The sequence below is a fragment of the Harpia harpyja genome, chromosome 19, assembly GCF_026419915.1.
Source record: "Harpia harpyja isolate bHarHar1 chromosome 19, bHarHar1 primary haplotype, whole genome shotgun sequence".
Lineage (NCBI taxonomy): Eukaryota > Metazoa > Chordata > Aves > Accipitriformes > Accipitridae > Harpia > Harpia harpyja.
In genome coordinates, this window is record NC_068958.1 from 7,786,318 (window position 1) to 7,807,622 (window position 21,305).

A 21,305-nucleotide genomic window follows, 5' to 3' on the forward strand; every position below is an offset into this window, starting at 1 on the left:
CCAATATTTTGGAACAAATCCAAAGGAAAATGGTGGGTTTTTTCATTCTCAGTGTCTTGAAATGAAGACTGGTGCCTTTTCTGAAAGACCTGTGTTAGCTAAGGCACAAGCTAGCACTTAATGGCTAGGGCTTATTGTGGAGATCATTGGGTTAGAATGATTGTATAGATACACTCAGCATTGCAGTGGCATCCCAAAGGTTGCATCAGCACATATGTCTGGGCTTTATCCACCAGGCTTCTGAGCAGGGCTAATGAAGAACTTTAACTCGGGAGCAAGGATGTAGTCAAGAAAAGAAAGGAAAAAAATCCATCACGGGGCTTTATTTAGCTTATTGGCTTTTAAGGAAAAAAGAAAAATCAGACACAAGCAAAAGTGACCCCCTTGACACAAACACCTGCAGGTGCGGAGCGGCTGGCCGGGATATGGCTGGTCAGAATAACCCACTGTAAGTGGGTGGACGAGTAGCTGTCCCGAATTAATGAAATCAGTTTAAGAAGGGGTTTAGCTGCGCTGGTGTAGAACACACTTGTAATGACAGCCTTGAGGCCCTTCTGAGTGGAAACGCCAGATCTGGCTTTCGCAGGGTGGGATTTTCTCTACCCTTGGCGCACATCTGGTCTTTTGTCCTGGACAATGGGAAGGCCCCTTCCTCTGCGCTCCACTCTCGCTGCCATGCCTAGCCCTGTTCCCACCGGCTCAGCCGATCCCGCTGCCTGTTCCCAGGGTCCTTACATCCACCCCATCACCTGCGTCCTCCGCTCCTGGCAGCTGAGAGCAGTCGGGCACGGTTGGATTTGGGGATGTGGCGGTGCCTGGTTGTGGCTTCTCCTCATGAAGCTCAGTCCCGAGCCCTTGATGGATGGAGAAGCAGAAATAAGAGGTCTTGCTTTGTCAGCTGATGGATTGTCCAGGCTTAGAGCCAAAGTGGCCACTAAATGTCCCACCTGCACCTCTGTGAATATCAAAGACCTTCTGTCCTGCATTCGCATCAAAACTTCCCTAAATCGTGCAGGGCATGCAGGGTTTGGCAGCCGAAATGGTCAAACGCTGACGGTATCTTGTCCCAAACGCTGCACTTAGTTGGGCTTCGGTCCAGCCTGACCCCGACTCCAGCTGCATCCCCCACCCTGCTCCTTGTGCGATGCTGCAGCACCAGTCCCCGCCGTGAGCTGGGATGAGCCCCAGCCTTGCTGGAGCCTCGTGGGGATTCATTAAAACAAACACGTGGAAATAGTCAAATACCAAAATTGGCCTTGAGTATTTTAGGAGGGAGCTTGGGCTCTGGGGAAAGCACCTGGCTCAGCGTGGCCAGTCCCCTGCATTAGGTATTGTGGGAATAGCTGTTTAATTTGGACAGGCCCCCCAATCCCTTATCCCCTCCCACCCCATGTCCCAGGCAATAACGTGCTTTCAATATTCAATGAAAAAAACCCAAGCCCTGGAGTGAAAGGCAAAATGTATGTCTGTGGCAGAAAGCAAGAGAGATTGAAAGTGTTACCAGTGCTTTAGGGTGGGTAATAGCAGGAGATTTGCTAAAGAGATCTGGAAGAAAAGCCCTTTTTCAAAGGAATTGTATAATCCCTAGTAGCTCAGTGTCTCACGCTCAAGGACTTGCCTTCACGATCTGCTGTCAAACGACAGGAGGATTTGCTGCTCTCTTCTGTGGAATGTGCACTACAGAAACCCTTTCCACACTGCTTTTCTAAATCTTATTTGAAGAGATGCTCCTCTGCTCCTACCGAGTGTCAGGGTTTGTCCCTGTTTTGTGCCCCACATTCACAGAAATTGCCAGAAATAAAAAGGGGAGCAGAAAAGAACTTCCATGGAGCGATGCCCCTCAAAGTCATGAGTGCAGCATCCCTAGAACCAGGGACTGGGGAGAGGGGTCCGGGGCGATGCTGGGGGCTGCGGGGGCTGCATTGGAGTGGAAACATCCAGAGGCTTGTTTCAGGCTGCGTTGGAGGCAAGGAAAAACATCTGGGTGTGAGACAAGGTGTGCGTGGTGAAGAGAGAATTGGTTGGGGTGTGCGACAAGGACAGCGTGTATGTGTGCGTGTGTGTCTGGTGGGGGAAAACGTGGCGAGGGGGGGCTGCCTGTCCTGCTCTGGGATGGAGACTGGGTGTGTGAGAGTGGGGAGGTGGGATGGGGTGTGCACACGTGTGGGCACATGAGATGTGTGTGTAAGGGGACCGGGAAAGAAAATCTGCATGTGGGAGCCTGGAGCAGCTGCACGCAGGTGTGATTGCAGCCATCCCCAGCTTCCCGGGTCAGCCGAGAGGCACCGTGTCCGAGGGGTGCACGGGGGCCGGCACCCCCAGGCACAGACCAGCCCTGGGGGTCTTGCCCCCATTTGCAGCTCCGTGGGGAGCTCGGCTGCAGGCAAAGCTCTTCTGGAGTGGGAAGGCTAGAAAGGGTTTCAGTGGAAGCGATTTTTGTTGGCGAATGCAGTTTTGCTGAAATCAAACCATTTTGTGGGAACGCATAGGAAATTATTGACAGGGAAAAAAATCTGAACCGTTTGTTTTGACCTTCAGAGGATAATTTTTTTCCAAAGCATTTCATTTCAACAAAATGCTCGGTTTAGTTTTGACATTACCACTCAGATTGATTTCATTTCAATCTTCCACGTGTGTGAGCTGCTGGTTCCCGGGTTGCACCCTGGCAGGCTGCACGCAGCGCGGTGCTCCAGCTGCACCCGAGGCACCCTCCTCTGCTGCCGTGTTTCAATTAACACGGCAAACGCAATTCTTCCCCATCAATGCTTCTGAAAACCTTCCTCAGGAAATTTGGGATCCACAAAAGGATTGGAGATGAGAACACGTTGGAAAGTGCCACAATTGCCTGTGGAAGAGAAATTGTAGTTTCTGAGCAATCAGAGGTAGCAGCGCAGAGCCTGTCCCTCCCTGCTCAGCCCTTTTGATCCAACCTCTCAGGGAGCAGTGATAAACATATGCACTAGCCAATTTTTTTGGTCTCCTGCATTTGTAGGACATTTTTGATGTGAAAAGGAGCTTAGCTTTACATTTTTATGACCTTGACGTGCTTAAAGTTAAGCTGCTCTTTAAGTGTGTGCAGAATTGGGACCTATTAGTGGTGCCCATACCACCACCGTGTCCCGCTCCCTGCTGCCAACATTCACCCCCTGCAAGAGAGGGAGGTCTGGGTGCTAATTGCATTTATTTGAAATGACGACAGACCTGTGCTAACGCTGGGTTTCCTTATGCTCCCAGTAGGAGAGGCAGCTGCTGCAGCACACGGCGTTTTGCAGCCCCGTCGGCTGGGGACGTGACTTTTGCTGCTGTCTGGGAAGTTGCAAGAAGGACACCAGACATTTGCTATTTCATCACTGCAGATGCTTTATGCAAATGAAAAAGGTTTGTGAGGCCTGCGGAGGCTGCGGGGCGGCTCGTGGCCAGGGCAAATAGATGCCCCTTCCCCGCTGCACCCGGGAGGGGGTTTGCAGAGGGATGCTCAGCACCGCGGTGACGGGGCTATCCGAGAACAGTCAGCCAAAGGCACTTTTAAAGCAACATCATTATTTCGGAGACACGTACAAGGGTAAATGCTCCGTGAGCACATTGTATGAGGCAACTGGACTCCAAAGAAGGAGGAATTTGTTGCCTTGCGGAGGCTCGGTGATGCTGCGATGCTCTTCCCGTGCACCGAGGTGGGGCTCCTGGCCTCTGCCCACCAAGCCCCGTCACCAGCAGCCATACACCTGCAGAGACGACTCTCCAGGCTCCGTTTTTAATTCACTCGCTTTCATTTATATTCAAATCAGAGGATAAATGTAGGCAATGCGCGCACTTCAGCTAAAGAAGGCTGCCTTTTCACAACAACCGCATAGGAGGTGTTTTATTTTTAAAATACATGGAGAAAGAGATGAAGACACAGAGCTCTGCACTCCATCGTCTTCTTGTTGCTGACGTTGGGCTGGTCATGAAAACAGAAAGATTTTTAAGAATTATTTGCTTCCCAACACACATGCTGTTTATTTGGCTCCAGCAGTGAACATAAAGCCATGACTTCTGCTTGTGTTTTAAGTCAGTTCCTGCATCTTGTGCATGGGTTTGCAGAGATGCTCCTGGGGATTTTGAATCTCAACCACCCTTTATTTAATGATTTAAACAAATGATAAATATGCATGTGGAATAATGAAAATATTCACGAGGAAGTGCAGCCTAAAGAATATACTGGTCTCCCTTAAATCAAGGCAATGCTTGACGGGGCTCTGCAAAGGAGTGGAGGGCACCCTCCTCAGGGGCAAGTCCTGCAAAGACCCACTGGGTTGAGCTCTTAAATGAAGGTGGAAAAGTTTCCAGCATTGTGTGCAGCTCAGACTCACAGGCTGTGTGCCCTGATAAAGCACGTGGGTTCTCGCTATTAATCCTTTGCATTTAGAGCATAATTTTTCCCTAAAAGTTGATCCTGATGTGCTTAAAACTGACAGCGCCCTTTTGCAGCATGCTTTTTAAGCAGCCGTATGCTATCACCTACATGCGCTGGCCAGGCTGTGACTTAGCCTTTGCTCCTCCGTCCCCACGGCAGATTTGTGCAGCCCCATCGTTTCTGGGCTCTGCCTACCCCCGAGCACACGGGACTGTCAGAAACCACTTAATACACGTTGACTTAATGGGAGTTGTGCAGCAAAATGCTGCTGGGTGCTTTGAAAACTAACTCTGCGGAGAGGATTCATTACTTCTGCATTGCAATTAATGATAATTAAAAAAAAAAAAAAGTTTTTGTATCGTGAGTTATGCTGGGTGTCAGAATTAACATCTCATTGAATTATCAAAGCTTTCAAGCAGTGGGTGGTGGAGAGAGTGGCTTGGGGCTTGCAAATAGGTCAGAGAAAGAGCTGGTTGCTAAATATCTGATGGAAACTTTCCACTGGGGAAGAAAATCTTGCTGATTTGATGGAATAGGAACAATTGTGGGGAGGATGTCGATACCCTTAAAACTTATGAAAAAAGCAGGCTGCTCGCAACCTCGGCTCTGTGTCAGCCCTCCTCATTCCCTGAGGATCCATCCTGCTCAGACGTGCATTTCTCACCTTCTCACTGCAAAATGAAAACCTAAAAAGAAGGGAAGCATGAAAATTGCGGTGGCACGGTGCCAGTGCAGGTCTGCTCTCTGCCCTTGGCATCCCCGGCTGAATGCCCTTGAAAGCAACCAGCGGCTTTTCGGGTGCTTGTTTTTTGGGGTCCGGCCCGGGGCTGGTTTCGGTCTGGTGCTCAGGGCTGTGGAGCACTTGCAGCTGTATTTGACATCAACACAGGGAGCGGCAGGTCTCGCCAGGGCCTGGGACATGTCACCGCATCCTCCACCCCCTTCGCCCAGCATCTTCCATAGCCTTTCTCCAGCCTTTGTCACAGCCTTTGCCCAGCCCTTGTCGTGCAGACTGGCAGCTTTGGGGGCTGGCGGTGATTTCTACCAACATGGGAATTTACCCCTCGGGGTTTCTACCCCTGCTGCCACCGGGACGTGGCGTTACCACGAAGGCTCTGGGTTGTGTGTACCACCAAGGCGGCAGAGAGAGTCCATTTTATTTTTGCAGCTCTTTATAATGATTCTCGTGATAAGTCAGCACTGAAATAAGCCAACTGGGCAGAAGGAGCCTCTGGTTTTGCATGTGATCCCACCTCCGAGGGGTGGCCAGTCCTCTTTCATGGGTCCTGCTGGGATAAGGGTGCCCCAAGGACGTCTGACCCAGGCAGGATCTTCCCGTCTCCCTCCTGCGTCGGGGTGACAGCACGGGGCCGCCTGAGGATAAAGAGATGAAAGATTGTGACATGCTTAACTGCTCCTCCCAAGCAGAAAGGGAGAATATAGTATTTTGGAAACCAGATGAGCAGACCTGACAGCCTGCACTGTGCGGGCTCTCGTGCCTCTGCGGGGAGCAGCCCTGAGCCGGCAGATGGGCGCAGGGTCCGTCCTTTGGCTGCTGAGGCTGCGCAGCTTTTATTTAAAACTAAGGATTTTCTTTGTTCCAGACAACTCTTTCCTTAACAATCGTTCCTCCGCTCGGCTTCTTCCTTCCCGCTCCCATAGACAATAACCTTGTGTGAATCGCTGGAGGAGAGACTTGATCAGCAAACCATCCTCCCTCTCTGCCAGCTGTATTCCCCCTGATCGGAGGGACTCTTCGGTCCCCATGCGGAATGACAGGCTGATGACGATTATAAAAAGCAAATCTCAGAAGGGTTTGTCTCTATGGGGGAAATGGCGCAGCGTAGCTGCTGGGGAATAATAATTATATTATTATGCAGGAATAAAGCCCCATTTATTTCTGAGAAGGAAGTGGATATGGGAGAAGAGTAGCGAGTTATTGCAGAATAACTAGCCCACAGCAGCTACGCCAGGCACAGACCACTCCAAATATTGTGCTAGAGAAGGACTCGCAGCCTAGACCGCACGGTGGGCGCAGGTGGGGCTGTCTGATCCCGAAGAGACCCTTGTCAGCATCCGCTGGCTCCTGCAGGAACAAGAGACGAGGCAAACGCTCGCTTGGCAGTGCCACACGCCTACGGCCAGGGATGGGCGGGCGAGGGCCACCGTGCCCCCAGTGCTCTGCACCATCCCGCGGCGGGATGGATAGGGACGGCTGCCGCCCATACGGCTCCGTACGGCCCACCCAGCTGCTCTGGCACACCCCGGCGTGCAGCCACGTGCCTTTGTGTTGATCCGAGCAGCGTTTTCCCCACCACACAGGGTTGGCCATGCGCACCCGCGTCTCGCTTCAACACGCGTCAACCAGCGATCACCCAGTTGCGTACCGTAAATAATTAATATATGTGTCACCGTGCTTCCTCCCCCCCACTGCTGCCCATCGCTCCTCTGGGACGGAGGGATTTTGGCCAAGGTCACTCCCGGTGGCCGGCCCCAACAGGACCAGGGGTGGGGGCCAGCCTGGATGCCCCCCCCAAGGTTTCATTGTCCTTATGGCTGGGTGGGAAACGGATGAGCAGCACAAAGGGGAACGGCATTGCTGCGGGCGTGGGGACGGGATGTGGCGATGGGGGAGGTGGGCAGGGGGACACGGATAGAGGTGGCTGCCGGGGGGGGAAAGGGATCGTGACACGGTGACACCCCCCCCCCCCGACCCGCTGGCCCCCTCCAGAGCCCCCGTGCATGGAGGGAGCATCTCCCCGGCAGAGGACGGACCCCGCTGACGACCCGCTTTGTGTCCCGCTGCGCATCCCGGCGCTTTCCTCATTGTTTTGCAAAACCGGGGGGGGGGGCGGATTTAATTTCAAAAATAAAAATATTAACCCCAATAAAGATCTAACAAAAAATGGAAAAAACGTACATTGAAAGACTACCGAATACGTATCGACACACAAGAAAAGGAAGGCGTCCGTCCCCGCTCCCCCCGAGCTGCCGGGGGGGGTGTGCCCCCCCCCGCCCTCACAATGCCGCACCGCCAAACCCCCGGCGGCGCGGGGCCGCCCCGCCCCTCCGCCCTCCCCCTCCGCCCGCCGATTGGCTTGCGCCGCGCCGACAGAGTTACAAAGTTGCCGTCAGGTGGGGCGGGCGCGCTTCTGATTGGCGGCGGGGGCGAAGCTGCGGGGCGGGGCGGGGCGCGGTCGCTGTCACAGCCGGGCCGGGGCGCGGCGCGGCGCGGCGGGAGCCGCCTGCGGGGCGCTGGGAGCGGCAGCGGCGCGGCATGGCCGGCTGAGGCGGGCGGGAGCCGCCGCCGCCGCCCGGCGCCGCTCCCCGGCCCCTCTCGGCGGGAGAAGGAACGCCTGGGTAGATGACCGACCGACCGACAGACTGACTGAATGAATGAATGGCGGAGCGCCGCGCCGCAGCATGAGGCGCCGGCCGAGGACCGCGCCCGGGCTCGCCCTGCTCTGCCTCGCCGCCCTCCTGGCCGCCGCCGCCGGGCTGCCCTCCAGCGCCGCGACGCCCCCCGAGCCCGGTAGCGGTAGCGGCGGCCCCGCTGAGGGCGGTCCCGGTACCGTACCGCCGGACCGGCCCCGCGGTACCGCCGCGCCCGCCCGGAGCAGCGCTCCGCCGCCGCCGCCCCCGGAGGAGGAGGAGGAGGAGGAGGAGGCGGCGGTGGCGGAGGAAGAAGAGGAGGAGGAGGCGGCGGCCGCGGGCAGCGGCCCCGCAGGTGAGTGGCCCACGCGTGTCCGTGACGGGGGGACGTCGGCAGCGGGGCCGGCGGCTCTGGCGGGGAGCGGGACGGGGCTGCCCCATCCCTCCATCGACCGGGCGGACAAAGGCGCGGCCGGGGGTGGGCGACGGGGCGGCGGCTCCCCGGGCCCCCTCCGGCCGCAGCGACCCCCGTGCGGGGCAGGAGGAGGGACCCCCGCGGTGTGGGACCCCCGGGAGCATCTCACGCCCCAGCCCCGTGTGCCCAGCACAGGGCTGGGGCTTGGTGGGGGGGGGGGGGGTGGAGCGGGGCAGCGCCCCCCACGCAAGGGCTCAGGTGTGGGGCTGGGTGGGCAGTGCCGGGGTGCCGAGGCTGTGCTGACCCTGGGCTGGGGTCTGGCGGGGCAGGTGTGCCAAAGCTGTGCGGTGTCGGTGGTATTACAGGTGTTACTGGTGGTTTTGGGGAGCGGCGGGGCCCTGGCTCCCCAAAGCATCCTTCACGGCAGCCGTCCCCGGCGCGCACCGTGCTCCCCACGGCGGAGCTGAAGACACGTCCTTCCCGTCGCCGTTGCATCGGGGCAGCGTCCAACAGGGTGGACATTGGCCTCGAGCATCACCGGGTGGGACCGTGGAGGTAGAGTTGCTCTATTAAGCATCAAGGCTTCCCCAGCGTCCCACCTCCGCGTACCGGCAGCGGAACGGGGTTAACAATAACTTGGTGTCGTTGGAGCCCATGTTCTGACCTGTACCTGAAGGTTTGTTTGCAGCTCGGCGGGAGCTGGGAAGAGCCCACGCTAGCGTGGTACCCGATGGGTGTGCGAGGGGAGAAGAAAGCCACGGGCTTTTTCTATTCTGGGAAACACGCATCTCGGTGCAGCCTGCTCGAGGTTTGATCCTGCCCCTCTCGCAGTCGAGGGGCTCGTACAGAGCTGAGGAGAGCGTTATGGCAATGGGAATAAATGGAGTTATCAATGAGGAGCGTGAGGAGGGAAGAGGTGATGGGTGGACTGGAGGGCTGTGCTTTCAGGTGAAGCTCTCGCTGGGTGTAGTGCTGAGGGATGGCGCTGGTTGCTTGCTGGGAGACGAAAACACTGATGGTCTTCGAAGCGGAGACTCCAGTTTACTTCCAGATTAAGTAGACAAAACTCTGCTGGAGTCCGTGGATGGAGCTTTGTCCACTTATTTTACTGGAGAACTTGGCTTCACTCTACTTTTCCAAAGCTTTATGTTCAGACATGTGCAAATGCTATAGCACTGATTCTCTCCTTTTTTTTTTTTTTGTTTTTATTTGTTCTCCTTGCCTGGAACATGTTGGGTTTAAGTATGTTGAGCTTCCTCTAATGTGAAAGGGCTAAATTCTGCTGTTCTGGTAGCTTTAGCAGTCTGAACAAGTGGATTAATCAACCTGTTTTATTTGGCTAGAAATATAATCAGCTGAAGATCTGGAGTCTCTTGTTTTCTGACTTCAATTCCTTTTTTTCCATTGAGGTTTCTGTCTTTACTTTCTCAGGAAGAGACAGAATGGCTTAAGATTAGGAATTGCTGATAAAGATAGGAGGGGTTGAGTTTTCTTAAGGCAAAAGCAATTTTCTCTATCATACCGCGATCAGACCTCATGGGCGCAGCGACTCACCTGGCATGTGCAGTGTGGTGTGACCCTCTGCATGCCAAGCGGGGATGCACGTACCTCCCTGAGTTGTGTGGGGCACATATTTCCCTATCTGACCTTGTGTGTTGTGTTTGTTTCTGTCGGTGTCAAAAGGCATCACCTTTCCCATCCTAGGCTCCAGTGATTTTTATCAGGAGCATCCCCCTCATATGGGCCAAGTGACAGGTGTCGTGAGGGTATTGCAAGGCAATGCAATACCTGGGATTCTCTTGGATGTCTGTGTGTGATGCTCACATAACATCCTTCCATGTCAGCTGCCACAGGAGGTGTCAGGGATGCAAGTCGGGAGGTTTTGTGTCTAATCCCCGTGCTGGCACGGATCCCCCCGTGGGCTGCCCTCACCTCTGTGTTTCACATCTCTCTTGGGAAATGGGAGCATCGATGATGAGAACCCTTCCCCACCATCCCTGGGTGTGCTGAGTTTTTATTGTGGAGGCCAGCATCATCCTTTGAAGTTTTAAAGTGCTAATTATTAATGGCTACAGCCACTTGATCTCCAAATTGCTCTCTGGTGCCTTTACTCTGCAGTGATGGCCAGGGTAGGAAAGCATGGGCAGATTATGTTTTCTCAAGCAGGCTAATTTGTTAGCATGGCAGGTTGAGATTAACCCTGGCTGATGGGGGATTGCTGGTGTGCTCCTGAGTCAGGTGGGTTTTAGGGCACCTGGGGGGGACGAGGTGGCAGCAGGAGGAGATGCTGGGCTGGGCAGCATCCCCCTGCGTGATGTGGGAGCTTGTGGAGGTGGCACGGGTGGGTGGGTACAGCCATGGTCTGCGTGGGAGCTGGTCTCTGTGGGTTTTGTGGGGAGCTTTTCTGTGCTGCCCTGTCTGTGGAGTGTTGCTGGAGTCCTGCACAGAGGTTTGGTCTTAAAGGGCATTAAGCACTGAAGGCACAGTAAAGCTGGTGGGCACCATGGGTTTAGCTGAAACCTTCCTTTTGCTTTAATTCAAGCACGTTTTCAACATTGCTTTTTTGATTCAATAGGTAATTAATGCATTATATGCTTTATTGCATGAAACAAATGGGCCTTTTCTGATGCACGTTATTACAAAGGCTTCCTTTAATGCTGGTGGCATTATTACCGATAAGAAATTGGTGTGAGAGTCCTCGCATTCAGTGTTTGTTTAGTGCTACCAAGATTTAAATTCTGACTTCAATGCATTTTTCTCATTCTGATTTAAGAAGCACTTCAGCTACCACCAAGCTGCCTGCTTGCTCCATTCTCATTCTCTTCCCTTTCCCAGTTTCATGATGTTTATTTTTCTTTCCAAGCCTGTGATCATGTTAAAATCCCGGATTTTGTTTTTAAGAGAAGTAAATTGCTAATCCTCATGTTTGTGGAGACAAGCTTAGAAGTATCCTCTGCCTTATCGCCAAAGCCTCTAACACCCGCCGTGGAGACTCTGCCTCTTCCTTTTATAAGCAATAGCCTCGTTTTAAAGCAAAAGCTGGAGCTTTGCTGGGGAAGCTGACTGGGGGACGGCTGCTATTCGGGTGGATGCTTGGTGTTGGAGCAGAGATGCAACTGCTGTGGCCGGTGTGGTCCTGGTTGGGCTTTCCCTCCCTACAGAACAAAACTCCTCTATTCCACCCATTTCTGTAGAGCGGTGTTGAACAATATGGGTCTCTTTGAAGGACACTTTGCTCTGACTCTTTTCCAGCCCCACGCACAGCAGATGGGTGAGCTGAAAAGCCCAAACCTCCTTGCACAGACTCGCTGTCCCCATGCTGTGGCTGGGTCAGCAGAAGAGCTGCACCCAAACCCTGGATATAGGCATCTTTAGACCACACGAAGCGTTTTGGATCTTGAAAGCCGTTGCCTTCTCTCCTCCCCGCGGTTTCTGTAGTTGCCAGGACCCAGATGTGACCCTGAGTCTGGCTCCTCACCTCTGCACCTCATGGGAGGGGACAACGAGGAGTTTCTGCTGCAACCACAGGGAGGAAGCGGAGGTGGCCCGGCAGCTCGGAGCAGCGAACCGCGGGAAGGTGTCCCGTGCTGCTGCGGGAATGGGGGAAAGCTGAGTCAGGGTGTGCAGTGATGTTCGATGGGTCTCCAGCCTCTGGCACGGGGCTGTCTCTTGCTGGGATGCTTGCAGCCCAGATGGAGGAGGTGCAGTCAGAGCTCTCCCAACGGGTGGTGGCTGCGGCTTTGGGTGGGATTAGCCGATGGGTTTAGCTTGTAAAGAGGAGCCTGGCAAATCCCCGGGGGCAGTGGGAGGGTGGTCTGGCTAATTGGGCTGAGCGCAGGGGAGACGGCGGGGCGAGGAGTCAACCCAGTCGTGAGTGCTGGCTTCGTTTCTTCATCATGCAGCTGGAGAGGTGGAGGGTTTTGCTTTTGAGCATGGTGCACGGAGAAGGGTCTGTGCACCCCGTGCATGCAAGAGGCACCGTGGGGGCAGGTCTTGTGGGGGGTCCCTACAGCACGGGCAGTATTGTTGTAGGGGAAAGACTTTGGTCCAAGCCGTGGAGCCGTCAACAACCAGACCCTGCCACGCTGGGGCTGTGCTCCTGGAGGGATTGGGAGCTCTCAAATCCTGGTGGAACAGAAACAGTCAAGTTCCTGAAGGCAGTTTTGGACTCTTTGACACTGCTGGTCCCTTTTCCAGCTCTGGGTGACTACTCTTCTCCCCTCTTCCCGTCCAGCTGTTACACGCTTTGGTAGCGGTAGGTCTTCCCACCCAGGTTTGCCCTGTGATCAGCTTTTCCCCTGTGCTCAGCGTGACACAGGACTCTTTCAGGGATGCACATAAATGTTTAATGCCCATGCAGCTGGTTGGATTTCCAAGGCTGGGGCTGAGCAGTAGGTGAGACTAAATGTTTGCAATGGACATATTGCAGCCTGAAAAATCTCCATCTCTTTAGGTGCAAGCACAGGTCCTGCCCTTCGGCGTTGAGCTCATACAAAGGCACCTGCTTGAATGCCCCTGCTCTGCCTCTGACCTGACGAGGGGCAAGCGGGGGGAGCTGGGAAGAGTGAGCTGGGGCTGTCCTCCTGTGCATCGCTTGGGAAGGCAGCTTAAGCTTTCCTCGTTTGAGGGCTTGGGATTGTGTTCAATGTGGTTACCGAGATAGCTTGCTTTCAAGATGTCAGCAGGATTTAAATTTTCTTCAAGAAATGGAAATTAAGTTACAGATGTGAAGGCTGAGAATAAGGAAGATGGTCTTGTTACTTGGGATCAGTATGGGAGCAGCCAGGGCAGAGAGCGCCTTTTTTCAATCAAGTAATAAATTGTGGTGTTTGTATCTTTGAGCTTAAAATAAAGGGATGTTGCCCACAGCAGAAAATGCCTTCCTCCCTGGCTCCGTGCTCCCATCTGAGTCATTCTTGAATCAGATGTATCCAACTGTCCTGACTTAAGATTTTGAGATTCTTGGACTTAGTGATGCTCATGAAAATCAGGATATTTCTGGGAGGATCTACAGAGCATCCAAGGTCTTGTTTGTTAGCTTCCCTCTGCAGGGAACAGTGCTGGGATTTTGCCTTTTTTCTTTTGACTGGTAGCTGAGATTCAGACATCATCGCATCACTGAGCTGCCACTTGGAAAATACCATATGTAAAATAGGACCCTTACTGTGTGGTGTGTTGAAGTTATTTATCTGGCTGCTTTTGGTAATACCCAAGCACCAGCCTGCAGGGAGGCAAAGGCAAAGTTGCTGAAACACTGAATAAAGTGGTTTGCCTGAAGCTGTGCGGTGGGCAGGAGGTATCCCAGCCCCGTTCGCTGATGCCAGTGGTCTGCCGGGCTCTACAAGGGTGGTTGTGGTCCCCAGGGGCTGGGACGGTTGGGGCAGCACCCAGTGGTCAGGGGGCTGGAGTGTGACTGGGGGTGACTCTTGCAACACAGACTGGGTTTGCACGGGCTGCAAAGGTTGAGCCTGTCCAAACAGCTGGGAAATGCATGGGCGAGCGTGGGATGGGCTTCCCGGCCAGTGGCTGGTTTTGCCCCTGGAGCATCCTCCCGGGGCTGCCTGTTCCCAGGGAGGTACCGTGGTCTTGATCCTGCCCGCTGCTTGGCGGGGACCGGAGGGGAAAGTACCACTGCAGTTAAGGAGCGATGGCGTTGGGCTGGGAGCAGAGCTCACCTCGTGGGCTGTGCTGAGGTGGAACCTCAGGGGGTGAATAATCCCATCCCAGAGGGGACCGTGGTCCTCGTGCTGCTCCGCCGCAGCCTTGGAGGTGGCTGCAGCGTCTTGGGCTCTGCGCAGATGGGCGGTGGTGATGGTGGGCATCGAGCCTGTATCCCAGTCTGTCCCCATCAGCTGTGAGCAGTACGAGGACAGGGACATCCAGGACTTCCCACACCCCGCGGCTGTGGGCAGAGAAGCACAGAACAAACTGTCCCTGTGAAACAGAGGCCCCGGATGCGAGTCTGCTGAAGTCAGGGGAAAGATTTCAGAGGTTTTTTTTTTGACAAGAGCCCGTGGCCTGTAAATACGCAGGGCTAAGTCATTGTGCTGCTGCGAACAATTGCAGAGCTAACGCCAGCTGACTGTCAGGAAGCGCTGCTGCAGATCCGAGGTGCTCGCTGGTGCTTCCAAGAAGCAGCTGAGGTCTTAGCAGTGGCGTAATGCATCTGCTATGGTTAGAAATAAACTCGTGCCTATGCTGGGTGCTGAAGGCAGGGATTTCTCTTGCAGCCGTCTGGCTGGCCGGGAAGGCTCCTTCTGCTTTAGCTCTGACGAGCGCTTAAACAAAAAAATTTAAGGAGCTGGATTGCTGTGCGGCACCTAGACTGCACCCGAGACTTCACCGAGTTCTTAAATGAGGTTGCAGCAAGGGCTCGGACTTGCTTCAGAGGTCCTGGAAACCCACAGGCTTCGCTGCCCGAGCCGTGCTGCGTGTCTGAGCTCACCAGGGCTGCCTTGTGCAGCGAGGCATCGCTTAGTGGGAGTAGGAGGCCGGGGGGGCAGAGTCTGGCACTTCATAATTGGTTGGGGATATTATTATTATATTTTATGAGCTAAAGGCTAGATTGCAGTCTAAACATCTGCCCTGCCTAGGGGGGTCGTGTGTCTCCTCTACCCCAGGAGAACAGAACCGGTTGCAATTCAGTCTCATTAAACTGGCTGAAAACCAGGATTTCTGGTTCACAGGAAATTATTTGCTTTTTTAAATTTGACTTTTGGGTTGGGTCAGACTGAAATGAACTGGTTGTTCTTGCTTTGCTTCTGCTTCTGCTTCCAGTATGCTTGAGGGTCCTGTGCCTTGAGGCTGCCCCATAAAATCCATGTCCTTGTTGCACTCGTGGCTAAATCCATCCCCAGTGTGGAGTTGGGGGCTGCTGGGTCCCTGCTGGGGGGAAACGCTCCCAAAACCTCAGCAGGGCTTGTCTGGAAGGGTCTTTTATTAGATTAAAGCTTGTCAGTCTACAAGTATTTTGAACAAGGCATTCTAGACTTGGAATAATTGAACCTCGTTTGTTTGGACAGAACTTTTTTTCCCCTAATGCAACAGAAAACTTCCTGACAGCGCTGGTCCTGGCTCTTCTGCAGCCGCCTCTCCCGGAGGAGCGATGGAGGATGTCACCTCTTCTGATGGAGTCACTTGCTCCCCCATGGCTCCTCTCCCTGCTTCTTCACAGCCAGGGATGCTGGAAAAGCGGTCCAGCTTCTCCATCCCAGCCGGTTGGGGTCCTGTAGCTGAGTGGGTCTGGGGCAGCCTGGCTGTCTCCCCTTGTCACCAGCTATTTAATAAAGGCACTGAATACAGAGGGGGATGCTGGTTCACGTGGCTTTTCTGGATTGCGCCTAGCTGCCTGCGAAGAATAGACCATCTAAACACGCTGCTGGAGCACTAATCGGCCGGGGACGGTTTGAGCTGCCCGAAGCGGCTCTTTTGTTGGAGGTTGAATTCCTCCTCTGGCTGATGCTCATCCGGATCTTCCCATGCAAAATTCCTATCGCCCTTCGTCACACAAAATGCGGTGGGGTCGTGATGCCGGACAGGCTGCCAGCCCTTGTATTTGGCAATAGCTCTGCTCAAACCCCTTCAGGACTTATATTCCCCCTCCTCTGGAAAAGATTTTTGGGGTCTCTGCCCCTGCTTTATACACACACAGGTCCTATTTCAATAAATGAGGAGCTTCTGTGGAGCTGTGTGAGCTAATGTGAAGCCTTAGTTTGGTCTTGTGCTGTTTAATGTAGGGTTTTTTTTTTTTTCTGAACACCTGCTGTATGAATTAAAATTTGCCTTGTAAATGTAACCAATTCAGAGTCTGAGCATGAGAGATGGGCGTTTGCTTTTTGCCTGGAAAAAGAAAAAAGCAAAACCTTGAAGGTTTTTCTCTTCAGGCAGCTTGGCCTTGAAACCAGAGAGAAGCCCAAGTCCCTCTTTTTACCATTTTTGATTCAGTTGCCCCCTGTCCTTATAAGCAAGCCACCAGAAACATGACGAGGCAAGCATCTCTGCTATTTATAGCTTGCGCTGCTCCACATGCCTGTTTTAAAAATCAGCCAGCTAAATGGCTCTGCAGCCTTTCAGCAAAAGGCGTAATGACACAGGCATTTTCTATGCATGGATAGATGTATGTATATATAAAGGCCATTGGTGGTGAGCCTTCACCCCGAGCAGGCAGGATGGTTTCTGCAGCAGGGATATTTCTCCTGGGCAAAAGGGAGCCCCATCAGCGCTGCCCTGACTCTGGGAAGGGGCTCTGGTTTAGTCTGCACCCCCATGGCTCACCCCTGCTCCAGCCATCACCAGCCAGCCCTGACATGGGACTGGTGCCACTGGGGATGCTCCTGGTGGGGTCAGTCCTCCCACCTCTCCACTGCACCTTGGCTCTTCAGGGGGGTTATCACTAGACAAGATTTACATTGATATTTCCCAAGTTTAAAAAAAAAAAAAAAAAAAAAGAAGCTGCATTAACCCTTTCTTTCTTTTTTTTTTTTTTTTTCCCTTGTGGCATCACCTCTATAATTAAGAGGCTGTGGTAACCTTTACCTGTATAACTGGTCATGCCACTTCTCAGATGAATCTGCTTTATTCCTGGCAAATTATACTGCTGCAGTTTTCAGGCAGCTTTACTCTATTTTGACTGACTGGCTGACTATATTAACTGATAGTGCTGCTTGGGCTGCTTTGATCCTGTATTATTTATGGAAATGATGGCATATAACTCTGTGTCGCTGATTAATGCTGCATGTATTTTTAATGTGCTAGTTCTACTGTTTGATCTGTGCTAAATGATTATTCCCTGATGTGTTCCTGGGTTCATTTTGGTTCCTTATGAAAAGGATATTGAAATGGACTGTTTGTTTTGTTGCTTTTTTTTTCCCAGTGGTCTCATCTTGTGCTGGTTTTTAAGCTTTCACAGATCATTTTCCCAAGCATGGCTCTGCCGCTATCACGTGGAGCATTTACACTTTATTGCTATTAATTTGAGTGTTTCATTGGTGGCATTACTCTAAATTCATTGCTGTGTGCGCAGTTGTTTGAAGTTTCAGGGAGATACAAGGTGGCAAACCAACCATTTAGGTGGTGCTCAATCCTTCCTCATGTGCAATTGCTGAATCCCAGCTTGACTGTGATTCAGATCCAGCAGCACCTGAATGAGAAAGAAACCAGTCTAAATTGGAGGGGGTGTAATGAATATTTTCTGTGGCCTGTCACAGGATGGCTGGGACTGGTCGATATTAAGAAAATGACTTTAATTGCCGGGGAAGTGTGTGCTTGACCCGCGGCTTCCTCCTCCGTGGCGTGAGATGTGGTCGTGGTTGGGGAGGGACTGGTGGCCGAAGGCGATGTTTCATCCCGGGAAATGCCCACCACATCCCGTGGCACGTCCCGTGGCGTGCACGGCATGTGCGGTGCTCCTGGTGCTGCCGCTGGGGAGAGCGTCTGATGTCCTTCATCCCTCCTCCAAAATCCTTCCCCATCACCAGACGTGGGCAACGGGGTGGAAACCAGGAGGTCGTTCCAGGAGGAGCATCTGTGATCTGGAGGATCAGTATTTCCACTCCCCAGGGGCAAAACAGAGCGGGGGGAAGTTTTGTTTTTTTTTTTTTTTAAATCTGTTTTTTTTTCTCCTGCCTTTTTTAATACCTGCTCATTTTCGTGGTACAGGTAAGGGTTGTCTCCTAACCCCTGCCCGCACCCAGCGCGTGGTCAGACACACCTTCTCCCTGGGCACACGGTGCTCCAGCAACAACAGGTTTGTGAGGATGCTTTCATGAACAGCGCTGTAAAGATGCAAAGCAATGCTAGTTGAAAACCTTTAAAGGAAGGCTTTTTTCCCTCCTCTGAACAGGGCTTTTTGTCAAGATCAGCAAAATATGTATCTTTCTGCTAAAGATCCCTTTTCCTTTAAACTGTTTTCAATGGAAAAGTCCATTAAACTTGACTTTTTGTTCCCTCCCTCCAAATTTTTCAAAGCTCCTTGGTCCATGAAAAACGTCAATAATTCAGTTTTCCTCCTGCTTTCTATTTCAAAGAATATATATATAACTATACATGCATATTATAATACATACAATATTTTTTATATTTTTTTCCTTCAGCTATAACTCTTGCCTTTTGTCACTGGGAACAAAGCAAATATTATAGACCGTTTTCCGATGTTCTTCCCCTGCCCCAAAATGGAGACGCGCTAACCTGGGCACGGCACCAAGCCAGTTATTTGGGGGGAAAATCAGGAGGGATGCACCGCATCGGGCGCTGAGGGAACAGGCAGGATTTTTGGATATGGCTCCTGCAAACTGAATTGCTTCCCCGAAACACGTCTTGATCGCAGACGCGTGAGTAATGGGGCAGAGGCACCCACACCTTCGTGGTGCTGTCGGATGGGGAAAGAGGGCACGGTGCCTTGCACAACGTCTGTAGCGGGGGGGTTGTTTCTGTGCACCCCTTCCTACCCCAAACTGCAGCCCGAGGGCTGTGGGGAGCTGGGCTGGGATGCAATTAGGACCCCAGGATATCCAGAGAAAGTGGTGAATCTGCTCCAGGTTGTTTATCAAAGCAAAAAGGTTATTCGAATTAAAGCGGAGCGTGCGGAGCGCGCCGACCTGTCGGCTCTTGCCTGGGCTGGGCGTTTGCTCGCTTTGTGCCAATATAGGAGACGTCTTTGCCGGAGCCTCCCCAGCTCATGCTCTGCCCTTTCCCGCCATGGTCAGTTGGGTTTCTTCCCAGTCCCAGTGCTTGAGGAAGGATTTGGGGGGATTTGCTTTGTTTTTAAGCTCCCTGGGCGACTTGGACGTGAGTGCAGCCATCTTATCTCCCGGCGCTCCCCTCCCCGCGAACGGCCGCGTTGCGTTAAGATCTGTCTTGCGGGGTTTTCCAGCAATGCCCCCCAATTCCGGGGCAGGGCCGGGTGTCCCCCCGGTTTGGGTCGGGGGCAGCTGGCAGGCTGCATGGCATCCCTGCGTCTTGCCCAGCATCCCCTCCGCCACGGGGCCAGCTGGCACGGGGAGCAGATGGGGAGGTGGAGCCGGGCTGCTCGGCCGGGTTTCAGGCTACGATAGAGCGAGGTGACGTAGAAAACTAAATACCTGTTATCGGAGAAAAGCAAACAGAGCCTCCACCTGGCTCCAGCTTTTCTCCCTTCAAGGGCAGGCTGCACGACTGGCGTGTAGCTCCCTGTAAAAGATGTTTTATTATTAACGTGCTTGCTTTGGTTTGGCTGTGTTAGGAAATCCAAGCTTGACTCCAGATAACGAATGACAAACATTATTCTGGACTTGACTATTTTATTCTGAGCATATTTTTTTTTTCCTCCTGGAAGTTTACAGTAAGTTGTCGACAGCATGCCCTTTGACGTGGATTAGCACTGACGCCTTGCCGTTGGGTCTTCCCATCCTTTTCACATCTTGGTTGTTTCTTTTCAAGGGAGGCTTTTGTGCATGTCTAATCTGTTTAAAATGAAAAATAAACAAGAAATGGACTGATCTCTGGAAAGGTAGTCGGGTATGAGGGCGGTACTGGCTTCCCTGCAGAAGGCGGCGAGCTTTGGGGTGGGACGGAGGGAATGATGGTCCTGCCCCAGGAAGAAAAATGAAAGTGAAGGCCCCAGGAGAGGACCTTTCCCCACCAGCACCCCAGTTTGCTGTCGAGGGGAGCCTGGAGCAATGGCTGTCACTGATTTTTGGTTTACAGACCCCTCAGAAGCTTTCGAGTAGGTGGGTAGAAGGTGAGTTCAAGCTTGTGGGTTGGGGAATTGATGCTTTCCTCTCTCTGCTCCACCACCCATCACTTTGTGGTCCCTCCTAGGGACCTCCCTTGGGTCCACTGTCACGTACATACGTGAGCTAGGTGGCCCTTGCCTTAGAGCTGATCCCTCTCCCACCTATATATATATATATCTGTATGTATGTAATAGCAGGTAATATATTTAACAGCGTGTGCAATATTGGCCATATCGAAGCAGAGCCTCTCTGCATTGCCAGGGTTGCGTTGGGTACCTGCAGCTCCCCTGGATTTGGTAGGATTTTGGATGCCTCTTTGCAGATGGGACTCGGATGCTCGTTTTGCAGGGTTTCTCTTCGGCAGCAGAGCTGATGGAAGAGGAGGCACTGCTCCTCCTTCTGCAATGCTAAAACAGTCATTATAAAGCCCTCAAAAATTGGGAAATGGTCAGGATAGAAATGTCAACAAACCTCTTCGAGCTGACCCACTGACTACAGAGGAAGCTCTGTGGGTTTGAGCGTCTCTTTGACTTGGGATCAGGCTTGTTTTTGCCAACCCAACACTGAGTGCGCTGCCTTTGCTGAGGGCAATTCCCCCTTGGTGATGCCGTCCTGGCCGCAAGATGCGAGTGGTGCGGTGCTGCTGTGGGGCTCGGCTCTGACCCTGTAAATCAGTAGTTTGGGTTTAGCATCTTGGCTCAGACTTGGTCTTAGCTTAGTGCTTAAGCTGTGGGTGAGACAGAAAGCGCTGCACAGGGTGCCTGAAACCCTTGTGCCTGTCTGCCTCTGTCCTTCCCAACACACTTTTAAGGGTTTTGCCTATGCAAAGAGGATTTGGCTGTTCTGTGGGACAGGGCTTTTACCTGTTGTACTCCACTGGATGGCCTGGTATTTATTGTGGAGGTTTCAGAGAATTGGCTAAGACTTTAAGTCACTGTTTATTTGTGGTTGCTGAACTTGTGCTGTTTAATGGAAACGTTTTCCTTTTGAAGGTGAGCTATTGCTAGAAATAAATACAGACAATACCTCGTGGCTGAGGTAGGAGCCAGGACTGGATGGAGCTTCAGTGTCGGCAGCAGCACGATGACTAAGGAGAGAGAAATTAAAAGCCGATGTGCAGCCCTGATTAAAGTCATTAACGTGCTGCAGGGCTCAGGGGTTTAAAGCAAAGGTGAGCGGGAGGCTGGGGCTGGCAGCTGCCCTTGGAAACGTGGACTCTGCCCCTGCTCTGTGTGCATGGGTAGAATTTATGCGCTCTAAATTTATGCCATCGCTGCAGTTGACGGAGAAAGGTTTGGAGTACACCTTAGATGCACCGAGATGTCCCCTGCCGCTGTCTGCTCCTGCTCAGCAGGTCCCCAGCAGATGATAGCCAATCTGCTGCAGTTCCCCATTTCCAGTGATAAGTGACAGC

At 52.9% G+C, this 21,305-nt stretch overlaps 1 protein-coding gene across 1 annotated transcript in view; it reads left to right on the forward strand.

Annotated features, from left to right (window-relative positions):
- Positions 1 to 7,597: 7,597 nt before the first annotated feature.
- Positions 7,598 to 21,305, forward strand: part of MEGF9 (multiple EGF like domains 9) — a 56,144-nt gene continuing 42,436 nt past the window's right edge. Inside the window, exon 1 of the mRNA XM_052815344.1 lies at positions 7,598 to 8,120. Coding sequence (XP_052671304.1) covers positions 7,790 to 8,120 — 331 coding nt within the window. The 5' untranslated portion in view covers positions 7,598 to 7,789. The remainder of the gene's footprint in view (positions 8,121 to 21,305) is intronic.